Below are 15150 nucleotides of genomic sequence, written 5' to 3' on the forward strand. Positions count from 1 at the left end.
AAACTGCCTGTAAGAATCAGTCACTAATCCTGTAACCTCAAATCTGGGCGTTAGGGGAGAGAGAGAAATACATCACGCTCTCTCACAGTATTAGAAACTAACATTCCTAACGTTCCAGAAGAAATTTTACAATGGAGTCTTTAGAGTCAGATTTATTGTCACAGACTTGTACAATGTGAAATGTTGTTGTTTGAAAGCAACAATTCAGTGCAAAGACAACAAATTTCCACAAATTACAAAATGAATAAATCGTACAAAAGAAAGGAGTGAGGAGGTAGTGAGTGTTCATGGGCCACTCAGAAACCTGGTGGTGGAGGGTGCGTCTCCAGGCAGCCGTATCTCCTCCCTCTTGGATGCCTTGAGTCAGTTAGTTGCTCTATAATCTGAATCAGAAAGTTGTAAATTCATGGGTTTACAGGAGTTCAGTGCAGAAGGTGGGTGGCAACTGCTTCAGTACTGAGGTAGTGCCCAGAGATGCCATCAGCTCAAATGGCACACTGTAGCTCACTTTGCCCTCTGTCACACCAGCCTTTCAAAGAAAAGGAGGAGGTGTCTTTACCCCTCCTGTCAAAACCAATAACACTTAGAAGACCTGGTCATTGTTTTCTGTGGGATTTCGTGTCAGCTGTCTGCACTGTTTTCTGCCCACCACCCCTTGCTTGTGAATATCAGGATGTTTTGAAAGGCACTGTTTGTGGACGGCACGGTGCAACAGTTATTAGAGCCACTGGCACTGCACCAGAGGCCTGGGTTCAATCCTGGCCTCAGGGTGGAGTCTGCATGTGCTTCCTGTGAATGTGTCGGTTTCCTCCAGGTTCTCCAGTTGTATCCCAAAGATTTGTGGGTTGGTAAGTTAATTAGCCAGTGCAAATTGTTCCTCGGGTATAAGTAAGTGGCAAATCAAGGTGAAGCTGATGGGAATGAGGGGAAAATTACAAAAATAATGCAGATGAATGGAAATGGCTGGTTATAGACTCTCCCTAGTTTATCTCAGCCACTTTCTCATCAATCGCACACAAGTGAAAGGTGAAGTGGGCTGCGGTAACATTATCACAGAGAAGCAATTTAAATACATTGTAAGAGCTTACTGATAACTGAGGCTCCTAGTGATCGGAATAGGACCATTACCCCAAAGTTTCAAGTTTGTGTGTAAAGATAGGAGCTGTCTGGGGAATATATAGGTAGATGTGGATGAAAAATAGAGAGGCAGCATTAGCATAGATATTGTGGATAAGGGCCCGTTTCGTGATGTACCTCTGCATGACTCTATAACTTAAACTCTGGAGAAACTCAGTGGGTTTGGCAACATCTGTGGAAGGAAATGGACATTCCATGTTTTGGGTTAAGACCCTCAATCTGAACTCAGAGATATAGGGGAGATGGCCAGTGTGAAGAAGTGAAAGGAAGCGGGGGGGGGATTGGCAGTGGGAGGGGGGCAAGAGAGCAGAAGTAATGATAGAGGCTGGTAGTTTCTGCAGAGGCAAAAAACGGGCTGGAACTAATGGGAATGGAAGGTGAAGCATGGATCCAAAAAAAGGAAGTGTGGGGAGAATCTGGGGCAGAAGAAAGAAACTGGGTGAATGGAGGCTGGAGGGGAGGGTAATAAGGTGAGGGCTGTAATGGACTTGGGTAGAACAGAAGAGAGGAAGGCACGGGAGGGGTGGGCAGGCTACCTGAAATGGAGAATTCAATTCATCGTTAATGCCGCTGGGTTGTAGACCACTAAGGCAGTATGAGAGGTGCTGTTCCTCTGTTTAGCTTCACCCTGGCAGAGGCAGAAGTTGAGGGCCGACAGCTTGGAGTGGAAATGGAGAGAGGAATTAAAATGACTTCTGGCCAAAAGGTCCAAATGGCCAAGCAGGGGACTTGCAAAATGGTCGCCTACTTTGTGCTTGGTCTCACCGATGTGAAGGAGGCCATATCAGGAGCATTGAATGCAATAGGTGAGATTAGTGGAGCTGAGAGTCGATCTTTGCCTCATCTGGAAGAGCTCTTTAGGGCCCTGGATGGTGGTGAGGAAGGAGTACAGGGACAGGTCCCCCTTCTTCGGTTGCAGGGGCAAGTGCTAGGTGCTAGGGAAGGCAGGGTGGAGGATGGGGGGAGAGATGAACCAATCGGAGGAGTCATTGAGAGAGTGGTTCCTGTACAAAGGAATAAGGAGGGGAAGAAGCTCCTGGCTGCAAACTAATTTCAGGTAATCTGTTTCTTTGTTGCTTCCACCTCTCACTTCCTAGTCTCTGTTGCTTCCGCCCCCCCCACCACCCAACACCATCCGCCAGTCATCCCCCCTCACCTGGATCCACCTGAGGTATTTCTTGCCAGATCTTGCCCTACCCCTCCTCATCTTTTTATACTGGCTGTCTCCCCTCTACTCTTTCAGACCGGAAGAAGGGTTTCATCCCAAAACATTGACTGTCCATTTCCCTCCACAAACTTTGAGCTCCTCCCACCATTTATGTTCTGTTTGCTCTAGATTCCAGCATCTGAAGTCTCTCATATCTCTAAATGAAACTGTTCTTCCAAACACAGGCAGGGACTCTGAAGCTTACAAACCGGTGTGGTTCGAGAAGAAAGAGGACCCCTTCACTGGCGAGGAGATGTACGTTTATAAAGGTGGCTACTGGGAGTGCAAGGACACACAAGACTGGGAGTTGTGCCCAGACATTTACTGAGCATGTTCAATTCCAGGCCGAAGGACCTCAGAGTCTCCCCAGTCACCAGCAGTAGAGGAAAGGAGCATTGTCAATCTCCACTGTAGAACAGAGCAATGGAAACGTACAGGGCAGCTCTCTGGTACAGACAACATCAATGCAAATAAACACCACGGCCCCGCTCACAAGACACAACACAGCTCTCTCCCCTCTCCCCTGAAAAATACATCCCACAGAAGATCCATGGAATTATTTTTAACCACAGATGTCCATAGAGTGAAAGTGGTGGGTTGCTTGGGGGGGGGGGGGTTTTGGTGGTCAGCACCAATGTTCAAACAGCCAGGTAATCCAACATCCGTAGTACCCTGAGAACCCAAGTGTTGATGTGATCTGCAGTCCTGGACAGAAGGTCAGAATTTTGTCAGCTGAAATTAGATTTTACTGTTAAAGGACAATATACAGATCCTTGGCAGTAGTGTTAGACTGGAATCACTCTGTGCTGGGAGCTAGATCAGCCTTGTGTGCAACTCGGTGATGGGTCCTTGTGTTCTTGGCATCATTGCATACAGAGACGAAAGGGACAGCAGCGAGGGAGAAAGGGCCTGCTATGGGGAATCACTGAACTTAACACGAGAACGCAAGCTCAGAATGATAGTGTGTGGAAGGTGAAGCACAGACTGCTGTTCCATAGCATCATCCTGCTCGGCTACTAAGTAGATCAACTGATTTGTTGTGCTTTAGATCAACTTAAAACATAACATTGTCACACTTAATTGCAAAATTGCAGTAGTCAGGTAGCAAATCATGTCGCAAGCTTAAAGTTTAGAGATTCTGCAAGGTTTGACACAGCAAATCATTTGCTCTAACATATAATGTATCATCAACATTGCTGTCTACCTCACAATCCAGTGGATTAGTTCTGTTTTTGACCACACCACAACATGGGCTGCTGGATCACTGACTAAAGGTTGCCTTCCACTCCCAGTGCCCTGAACGGCTGTTTGTACTAATGTGATTTGATCCTAATCCACTCGCCGTCCCCACCACCATCCCAAATCCTAACAGATAAAGCACAACGATTGGAAATTACAGTTGTTGTTACACATTCAGTGGTCGTTTTTTTTTCAACGCACACACTCAGGTTTTCTGCCCTTCATCTTATTGACAAACATATTTTTTAAGCTTCAGAGTATTTCCTGAGCAAACCTTTGTGAATTTACCACAAATGGGCAGTGATGCAGACTGAAACAGCTTCCTGTGAGAAGCCAGTTTAGACCATAAAACGTAGAAGCAGAATTAGGCCACTTGGCCCGTCGAATACATTCCACCATTCAATCATGGTTGGTTTATTTATCCCTCTCAACCCCATTCTCCTGCCTTCTCCCCATATGTTTTGATGCACTTACTAATCAAGAATCTATGAGCCTCTGTTTTAAATATACTCAACGACTTGGCCTCCACTATTGCCTGTGGCAGTGAATTCCACAGATTCACCTCCCTCTGTGCTGTGTTGGTGACGTGAAGAAGAGCAACAGTGATATCGTGAAAAGGGGGTCTTCAGTGTGACTGAGAAAACCACGTTATCAGCTCAGAAAGGAAGCTGCTTAAGATATCTATTTCCAAGCAACAATTCAGAACCTTTTGATGGAGCAACAGGTAGTAACAGAGTCTGCTAAGTCCATGGCATCTACCGCTCACATTTATGATTGGCCTAATTTCAGAATTAGTCTTCCATGAAGAATAATTAAATCATTCCAGTTCTGTACCTCAAGCAGAATAAACATCTCCTATTAATGAAGGAAAAGTTATTTGGACTCCAGAGGGGAAAAGAGATGATGGGATGTGCTGACTTCATGGCTACTCTCATTTTTATTCCTTATCTTAATTGTTTTCTCTTCCATTTATTGCCTCTACAGTACTTGGTCCACCATTTGTGGTATATCTAGGAAAATCACTTCCCTCCCTGCTTCTTTCCTCTAATTCTTGCCTAACTCATAAGCACCCGTCGTCCTCACTACAGTTCCCCCATTTGTGACTGGTTTCCATTTATTTTCAAAGCACTTTGAGTCATGAGCTTTTCATTCACTAAAGGCACTTTACTAGTGATAGATTGTGGACATGAGTTGAACTTCCAGTTTTTGCACAATGTATTTTATTTTTAGAGATACAGCACAAATAGGCCTTCTGGCCCTTCAGTCTGCCCCACCCAGCAACCCCCAATTTAACACTTGCCTAATCATGGGACAATGTACAATGACCAATTAACCTACCCACCGGTACGTTTTTGGACTGTGGGAGGAAACCAGAGCACCCGGAGGAAACCTGTGTGGTCACGGGGAGAATGTACAAACTCCTTACAGACAGTGGCAGGAATTGAACCCGGGTGACTGGTACCGTAAAGCATTGCGCCATCCACTACGTTACCCATCCTACCACACTTGGCCCGTTCTCATCTTGTTCCAACTCCTTTAATCACGATCTGACCCGTAAACCGTCTTTTCTGAAACTCTTCCTATTCAGTGACCTATGACTCTTGACCTGTCCTCTCAGATTCAGGTAGCTACTGTTGCTTCATTGAAATGATAATGTTAGGCATCAAACTGGACAGTGTAGAGTTAGCTGAAGATAGAGTACTAGCGATGATAATTGCCTTTGTTGGAGGAGGAGAGATCAGTATGCACTCATCTCTTACTGCTGGTTAGCCACCAGCATAAGATCGGCCAGAGGCAGACAAACACAGCAAATTGCCCAACTCAATACAATGAAGCAAGCAGAGGAAATATAATAGGCCATTGAAAGCTTGCATTAATGACATCAATGTCTGCAGTTATTCAGCACTAGATAACTGGGAGTTCCCAGTTCACCAAAAGCAAGAATGATCAATAAGACTGAAGCAATTACCTTGGGCTGTGGCCTGTGGATTATGTGTACAATGACATCCCGACGTACACTTTGATTCACACGTGGATGGGGAATTACAAATGCCTCATCCTAACATGTCATTTTAAAGGCACAGTGAGTCCTAATGAAGGGTCTCGGCCTGAAACATCGACTGTTTATTCATTTCCATGAATGCTGCCTGACCTGCTGAGTTCTTCCAGCACTTTGTGAGTGTTTATACAGTTGTGCTTACACAGAACTTTTACCTGCTAAATGGGAAGTGAAGAAGTAAGAGTAAGTAAAAAAAAATGAGATAGATCAGGCAGGAAAGGACGAAAACAGACCAAGTCTCCCTCCTGACACCTGTCATCACAGAGCTTCAAAGGCAGTTCTCTGCTGCCTTTTGAAATATGTGACTTGTAATTAAACAGCCCCACCCTCAAACAAAGTAACCTCCGAGAATCAAACTCCTTCATGGTTCCTTGGTTTGTAATAGGTCAATTTTGATTATCCTATTACTGGGATAGTTTCCTATTCAATAATTGGCCATACATTTTACATTGTATCCTTCACTTGTTATATGGTGTATGAATCTAATGCCATGGGACAAACATACTCATTACTTTCCTGAGTTTGTCGAGTGTCAGACACAATAGTCTGCCACCAACAGTTGTGAATACCTTGTGAAAAACTACGCAAATAGACCATGTAAATATTTACATTGTTTAAACTGTTTAGAATATAAAACTGAGATTGTATAAATCTGCAGATTATACTTAAAACAGACTAGTAAAATATTTGTAATTTGTTATATATTAAGATTTTCATTTCAGTAATGTAAAAACACACCTGAGTGTATTCATTCAAGAAAAAATGGGGGATAAAGAGAAAGCTGAGGTTGCTGGTTTGATAATGTTGTGAATCTCTATAAAGAAATGGAAATTGTTTGATGGATATGTTGAACTATCGTCCCTTCCCTCAGGTTTCCCTGACTCTCCCTCACCCCATGCTCATTGGGGAGGAGGTGTGGGGTAACATGTTCTGAACCTCACAGTTTACAAAGTTCAAAGTAAATTTATTATCAAAGTACATATATGTCACCATATACAACCCCGAGGTTTGTTTTCTTGTGGGCATATTCAGTAAATCCAAGAGCCATAATAGAATTAATGAAAGACTGCACCCAACAGGATGGACAAACAACCAAGGCACAAAAGACAACAATCTGTGCAAATACACACAAAAGGGAAAAAAAATAATAAATAAATAAGCAATAAATTTCAAGAACATGAGATGAAGAGTCCTTGAAAATGAATCCATATAATGTGAGAACAGTTCAGTGGTGAAGTTGTCCCTTTCCATTCAAGAGCCTGATTGTTGAGGGTAATAACTGTTCCTGAACCTGGTAGTGATAGTCCTGACACTTCTGTACCTTAATGAGAAGAGAGCATGTTCTGACTGATGCAGGTTCCTTACCCACATACTTTAATAATCAATCTTATTTTAGTAATTCGTTAACAGGGTGTGGCTGCATGTATTCTCGCTACCTCTGCTCCCACCATGAATGACACAAGAATTTGTTTTCTTTGCTGAGATTGCTTCAGGCTGGTGGCGATATGGGCTGGCCTCTGCAGGCTTTACTACTGAGATATGTTCACTTAGAGTCCATTCAACACTGACATGGGACACAGTCTTTGGCAAATCGCGGTGCTTTTTAGCTCCACAGCACTCTGTAACCCCTGCTTAATCTAAAGTTGTATTATGACAATATGAAGAAAGCCTCTCTCACAAGAAATATAACATATTTACTCAAGCTGATACAATTGATCCCACCCAGGATTGTTGGCTTTATCTGTGGTGATGGCTCAGTTGAAAAGTTAAAGGCAATGAAGGTTCTGAATTGGAAAGATGTGAAACACAGCTTCTGGAAGGGTGGAAAATGGAAGTTTAAATCAAGTGAGCTATTTCATTTGAATAAAAACACTTAAACATAATTCCTTGGGCTGTAGCCTCTACAATATATTATATTGACATGAAGTCCTAATATATAATCTAGAATCACCTGTAGTTATATTGCAGAGGCCTCATTTTGAAACTGAGATGGTGGACTTCTATTCACGGTTAAATGCCAGTCATAGAGATAACACATCTCTACCTTTGATAGATCTGGATGTTTTAGGTCAATGCCAGGATCGTCCAGTTATTTTAAATCAGAAAAATGCTGAATTCGACAGAGTGTCGAGATGTCTGAGAATTGAAGAACTGCAGATTCTGAAAATGTGAAATAAGAACAGAAGATTCTGGAAACACTTGATCAATATATGAGGAAAGAGAAATAAGATTAACATTTCAGACTGAACACCCACGTCAGAATTTCTTTCCACCAATCCTGCCTGACCTATTGAGTATTTCCAACATTTTTTGTTCCTATGTCAAGATGATAGGTTTCTTGACTAAAATTAAGCATTGGGGGCCATATTTGAGTAAAGCAATCTCTTTTCCTCATCTTCCTTTGAAGCTCCCTTGAATTTATACCTCCTTAATAGGCAACTGTAACCCATGCTGGATGATGCTTTTGAACTCTCTCTTGATAGGAATGCTTTAACTTGCATGTTGGATTGAGGAATTAAACAAATATTATTCCATTCAACAATGTAAAAAATGTTAAGCAAACTGGATAATAAGAAATAAATTAGATAACAGCCTGCTACCTAAAGGTGCCAAAGCATGATGCCATAATCTCTATATTGGATCTGGGTGACTATCTGACATGAACCTCAAACTCCCCCATTCCACTCCTGCCCTTCCCAGATCACATTCTAACAATTGCTATCTTTTCAGCTCACAATTAATTGGAAAGCATTCTGTCAGATCAGAAGAGAACCACACCCTCTGAATTAATTAGATGGTATTTACAACTTTCTTGTTTGTTTAGACAGGATAAGACTGGGAAGTTATTTCCATCTCAGTAAAACTTGAGTGAGGGAAACCAGATGCTCAAAAGTTTAGGTTGATAGTTCAAAATTATCTGTGTCTGTAAGTGGAACACATGGGTGGGTCACCGTCTGCAGATTACCACGGAAGCCAGTGGCAGAACTCCACTGTACAACAATAACATTATAGGTGTATTGAAGAAAGAGACTGCAATTTATATTGACTTAAGTTTATTCTCATTATTAGTAAATCTCAATGGTTATAACTTCCTCTAATTCTATTTTGTAATATTCAGTGGTAGAAAGTGTGCAGAAAACCTAGCTTGCTGGAACCATGCAATAGAATTGTGTGAACTTTCAATGGTGCGGATGTGTTAATCATGCTCTTCCCATGTACTTGTATAACCTGCTTAATTATGAAAGCAACCAAGGCTCCTTAGTTTGTATGCAAATTTGAATTGCTTAAAGGAATATATTTACAAACATTAATGATTTATTTGCATAAAGACAGGGCCTTCTGGATGCACTCACCTGCTCATTTGAATATCTCACCACAGTTGGTCACCGATCTAACCAGCACCAATCAAAATCCAAGCTGACAGGACATCTGAAAACAACATCTTGTGAGATTAAAGACAAAAAAAATGCCAAAAATGTAGAAATAAAATAAATTCAGAAATAAAGATCATTCTTATGTTTGTGTTTGCGATGTCACCGTTATGTAGTTTGGTTTGTAAAGGTATTTGAATTTGGCAGTACTGTATTTCAGTGCTTCAACAGACAGTGGTGAAGATGCAGGTAGAACATAGAACAGTGCAGCACAGAAACAGGCCCTTCAGCCCACAATGTTGTGCTGAACCAAATAAAAAAGAAATCAAAAATCCCAACAACTCCCTTCTCCCTGCACCATGTCCATATCCCTCCATCTTCATTTGCCTATCTAAATGCCTCTTAAAAGCCTTTAATGTACTTGCCTCTACCACCACACAAAAGCAGCATATTCCAGGTATCCACCACTCTGAGTAAAAATCTACTCCTCACATCCCCCTTGAACTTATCCCCTCTCACCTTCAATGCATGCCCTGTGGTATTAGACATTTCTACTCGAGAAAGAAGATACTCCTTGTCTATCTGTGCCTCTCATAATCTTATAAACCTCTATCAGATCTCCCCTCAGCCTCTACCACTCCAGAGAAAACAACCCAAGTTTGTCCAGCCTCTCATGACAGCATGTGTCCTCTAAACCAGGCAGCATCCTGGTAAATCTCTTCTGCACCCTCTGCAAAGCCTCAACACCTTCCTTTAGTGGGGTGACCAGAACTGTATGGAGTACTCAGATGTGGCAACCAGAGTTTTATAAAGTAGCATCAAAACCTTGACTAATAAAAACAAGCATTCCATAAGCCTTCTCATCCTTCCTATAACCTCTTCCAAGGAGCGACGAACTTGGTCCCCAAGATCTCTCTGCTCAGCAACACTGTTAAGGATCTTGCCCTTACTAGTGTGCTGTCTCCTCACATTTGCCCTACCGAGGTGCAACACCTCACATTTATCTGGGTTAATCTCCATCTACCATTTATCTACCCATATCAGCAACTGATCTATATTGCTCTGTATTCTTTGCCAGTCTTCCATACCATCCACAACTTCACCTATCTTTGTATCATCCACAGACTTACTAACCTACCCGTCCACATTTTCATCCAGGTCATTTACAGTATATTCATTACAAACAGCAGAGGTCCCAGCACAGATCTTTGGGGACGCCACTAATTATAGAGCTCCAGCTTGTACAAGTCCCTTCGACCACTACCCTCTGACTTCTATCCGCAAGCCAGTTCTGAATCCAAACAGCCTATTCGCTGTGGACCCCATGCATCTTAGTCTAATGGATTAGCCTCCCATGAGGGACTTTGTCAAATGCCTTACAAAAATTCATGCAGGCAACATCCATTGCTCTACCTTCATCAATCTCTCTCATCACCATGTCGAAAAAGCTCAGTCAAGTTGGTAAGCCACAACCTGCCCCACACAAAGCCATGCTGTCTCTCCCTGATTAGGACATGCGTTTCCAAATGCTCATATATCCTGTCCCTGAGGATTTTCTCCAGTACTTTCCCTATAGCTGGCGTGAGACTCAACAGTCTATATTTCCCAGGATCTTCCCTTGTTCCTTCTTAAACAGAGGTACAACATGAGCTACTTGCCAGTCCTCCAGGGCCTCGCCTGGGCCTAAAGAGGACACAGATGCTGGTTAAGGCCCCAGCAATCTCGTCTCTTGACTCCTTCAATAATCTGGGATAAATTCCACCAGGCCCTAGGGACTTATCCACCTTAATACTCCTAAGGAAGCCCAACACTTTCTCCTCCCTGACTCATAACCTAACATATTTATACACTTGGAACTGATCTCCTCATCCTCGATGTCCGTTTCCTTGGTAAATGCTGAAGCAAAGTACTCATGAAGTACCTCACTCTCATTCTCTACATCCAAGCAAATGTTCCCATCTTTGTCCTTGAGGGGTCCTACCTTCTCCCTCTTGTTCTTGATGTATGTATAGAATGATTGGAATTCACCTTAATCCTACTTGCCAGGACTTTTCATGACCCCTCCTGGCATTCCTAATCCCTTGTTTAGATCTTTTCTGGCTTCTTTATAATCCTCAAGTGCTCTGTTTGATCCTAATTTCGGAAGCTTTATGTACTTTGCCTTTTTCTTCTTGACTAAATTCATCAACTCTTTGGACAGACAATCTTTCCATCCCTGTCCTTCCTTCTAACAGGAACATATCTTTCCTGTATTCTGTGCAATTGATCTTTAACCATTCTTCCCATGTCTGATGTGAACTTGCCAGAGAAAAGGTGTTCCCAATTAACCTTCTCAATTTCTGCCTAATGCCCTCATAATTTGTCCCACTCCAATTTAATACTCCCGCACAAGGACCAATCCTGTCCTTATCTATAGCTATCCTGAAAGTTAAGGTGGTCACTGTTCACTGACTGAAAGCTCAGTCTCCTGGCCAGGCTCATTAACCAACACCAGGTCCAGTACAGCCCCTCCTCTCATTGGACCATTCACATATTGATTTAATAACCCCCCCCATACACTCTAAGCCCCTAAGAAGGTCCAGTTTATATTAGGGAAGTTGAAATCCCCCCATGACATCAACCCTATTATTTTTACACATTTCCTTAATCTGTTTACATACCTGTGCCTCAGTATCCGGGTTTCTATTGGGGAGTCTGTGGAACAATCCCATCAGTGTGATTGCACTCTTCCTATTCCTGCGTTCTACCCAAATGGACTCAGTGTCTGAACCATTATGTCCCCCCAGAGTGCAGCTGAGATATTGTTCCCGATTAGTAGTACAACGACCCCACCCCCTCCCCTACCTCCTTCTCAATCTTTTCTAAAACTTTGAAAACCTGGTGGATTAATCACCCATTCCTGCTCCTCTCTTCACCAAGTTTCTGTAATGGCCACAACATCATAGTTCCATGTACTGATCCATGTTCTCAGTTCATCACCTTCACCCATAATACTCCTAGCATTAAAATACACACGCTTCAAACTATCTGACCCATCATATCTGTTATTTCAACTTTCCCTTTCAATACTTTCCCTGACGTCTACCTTCCCGTCCAATCCTTCATTTACTGACCTGGAGCTCTGGCTTCCTGCCCCTGTAAAACTAGTTTAAATCCTCCCGACAACAAACATCAACAAACCTCCCGGTCAGGATATCGGTTCCCCTCCAGTTCTGGTGCAACCCGTCCCTCTTGTACAGGTCACCCCTTCCCCAGAAAAGGTTCCAATGATCCAAGAATTTGAAACCTGCCCCCTGCCCCATCTCCTCAGCCACTCATTCAGCAGTGCCATCCCCCATTCCTACCTGCCCATGATACCAGGAGCAATCCGGAGATTCCTACCTTCGACGTCCTTCTCTTCAGCCTCTTTCATAGTTCTATATTCTCGCTGTGTAGGACCTCTTCTTTTCTGCCTATGTCATTGCTGCCAATATGCACCATGACCTCTGGCTGTTCACCTTCCCTCTTGGGAATATCCTGCAGCTGCTCCAATACATCCTGGATGCTAGCACCCCGGAGGCAACACACCATCTAGGTGTCTCTTTTGTGGCCACAGAATCTCCTATCTGTCCCCCTAACTATGGAGAGCCCTATCACTACCACCCAGCCTGACTTTACCCTTCCCTGCTGAATCTCAGATCTGGCCATAGTGCCACTAGCCTGGCTGCTGTGGCTGTGTCCTGATGATCATACTCCCCCAGCAGTATCCAAAGGGGTAGACTTTTGCTGAGGGGAATGGCCACAGGGAACCCTGCACTGAATTCTTAATCCCCTTATCTCTCCTGGTGGTCACCCATCCACTGTCAAAGCCTATACTCTGGGTGTGACCACCTCTTCAAAAGTCTCGTCCATAATGTCTTCAGCCTCCTGGAAGATCCAGAGTACATCCAACTCCCTGACCCAGTGCACTTCCCGCAAATGTCTGAGAAGCTGTCAGGTATCCTGAACTCCCACATCCAACCGGAGGAGCATTCCTTCCTGACTACTCTGTACTAAAAAACACTTACCTCTTCTAACCTGTGCCTCCACCTGTTCTCACCAAAAGCCTGTTAGGCCAAAGCCTTCCCATTCTCTTACTGGCACACTCCAACAATGGCTGCTCCACTTGACACTGACTTCCTTCTCTTTGCTGTTGAATTGAGGCCTCTGACATCGATACTTACCGTGCCTGTGCAGCCAAAGAAGACAGGTCTTACCTGGAGCTGCTCCATTTTTAATCTGTCTCTCACCTGACCTTCAGTAAGGCTCTGACACCAGTATTTACCACGCCTGAGCCATTGAAAAAATAATTTTCTGCAACAACTCGTCTGGTGAGAACACCTCTGCGATCTTAATCACTATCTTGTAGATTCCCAGATTCATTGCTCTGTGCTGTTAGAGATAATCAATCTGTCCTTTCTGGATTAATAGACGTATTATAGATTGATCATTCTTGATGTGTTCTAGATTCCCAGACACACCTCCTGCTGGGATAAGGAAAAAAAACAGCGAATGCCCTGAGCTTTAATGGATCTGGAGCGACACACTGCTTTGCAGATATTTCCCATTTTCAGGGCAGAGCAACTGCCATAACTTCTCCTGCAGCAACCTACAGCCAGTATTAACTGGGAGCAACACACACAAAATGCTGAAGGAGCTCAGCAGTTTAGGCAGCATCCACGGAGGGAGATGAACAGCTGACATTTCAGGCCGAGGGTCTTTGTCAGGTCTGATTAGGAAGAGAATAGAGGCCAAAACAAAAGGCTAATAGTATTGAAAAACTTATCTTGTCAACATGTGTATGTCAACCTTCTGAATTCTCTCACGTCCCATAGTCATACAGCACAGAGACAGGTTCTCCAGTGCACTGACCTTCAAACACAAATTTATACAAACTTCACATTAATCGTATTTAATTCTCCACGAGTTCAACCGCTCGGCTACACATTAGGAGGAATTATCAATAGCCTATTAAGCTGCCTTACCACGTCTTTGGGATATGGCAGGACACTGGAGCATGTGGGCAAACGTGCAGACTCCACAGAGACAGTATCTGATGTCAGAATTGACCCTGGGATCTGGAAACTGCAACTTCCCTAGTTGACCCACCGTGGTTACCAGAAATTCCTCAACCTGTGTCTTCTACTCATCCAACATGTCATGACAAAACTCCAGCACCGGATGGTTTTGCTCTGCCCTCCAGTTTTAACATTACTTCAGTACTGTGACCCTGTTGGTTCCCCAGCAGCGAGTCCTGTATTCACGGGTCAAGCCCGTTACCAGTGTGATCAGAGGGAAGATGAATGGTGAATGGTCAGCACACTGGTGAATGATTTGGGGAAAGCTGACAGGGCAGAGATGCTGAATCTTTCAAATAAGAATGACCTGTTGTCTTTATGCAGCTGCTCCACTGCAGTTGTGCTGGGACTCTCTCCACCATTCTCCCTTTTACTTCTTTTCCTCTTCTGATTCTCATGCCCCCCCCCAGCTGCATCATTCTTTCTCTCTCTCTACCCCATCGCTCCTTTTTATTACCCTCCCTCCCTGTCACATCCCCACTCTCCCTTCCTCCTGTTCTCCATTTTTCTTCCTTCCGTTTTGCTGTAGTCTCACTCTTGCTGCCCCACTCCCTGTCCTCTCACCCTCCCTCCCTCTCTTCTTCAATTCCTCCCTCCTTTTCTCACCCACCTTCCATCTTTCTCTCACCCTCCCCTCACTCCCTTCTCCCCTGCGCATTTCTTTGTTTTCTCCCTCTCTCACCTCCTTCCGCCCCCTCCTCCCTTCCTCTCTCTCTCACCTTCTCTCCCTCCCTCCTTTTCACTTTCTTTCGCTCCCTCCTCTTTCTCTCGCCCTACCATCCTCCTTTCCTCCCCCTCCCTCTCTCACTTCCTCCCTCCCTCCCATCCTCTCTACCACTCACCCTCCTTTCCTCTCTCAATTTCACCCTGCCTCCCTCCGCTGCAATCGGCGCTAAAATTCCCGCCTCACTTCTTCCGGCGTGTTCTGTCACTTAGTAACCATGACCGCACTTGTCAATCAAGCAGGCAGGGACTTCCGGCTTGTGCTGGTTGCTAGGCGACAGTCGACTGGATGCTGTCAATCTCCCGGTGCAGCCGCAC

General features: G+C 44.0%; 1 protein-coding gene across 3 annotated transcripts in view; it reads left to right on the plus strand.

Annotated features, from left to right (window-relative positions):
• osbp2b (oxysterol binding protein 2b) overlaps window positions 1-9142 on the plus strand; it is a 364368-nt gene extending 355226 nt beyond the window's left edge. For 2 of the 3 annotated variants that reach the window (XM_072247656.1, XM_072247658.1), the window contains one exon: window positions 2530-9056. In XM_072247656.1, the coding sequence (XP_072103757.1) occupies window positions 2530-2672 (143 nt within the window). In that variant the 3' untranslated portion in view covers window positions 2673-9056. Of the gene's footprint in view, window positions 1-2529 lie in introns of all 3 variants that reach the window. The other variant, XM_072247657.1, reaches the window with a different exon arrangement.
• Window positions 9143-15150: the final 6008 nt, after the last annotated feature.

This window comes from Mobula birostris, chromosome 31, assembly GCF_030028105.1.
Source record: "Mobula birostris isolate sMobBir1 chromosome 31, sMobBir1.hap1, whole genome shotgun sequence".
Classification (NCBI taxonomy): domain Eukaryota; kingdom Metazoa; phylum Chordata; class Chondrichthyes; order Myliobatiformes; family Myliobatidae; genus Mobula; species Mobula birostris.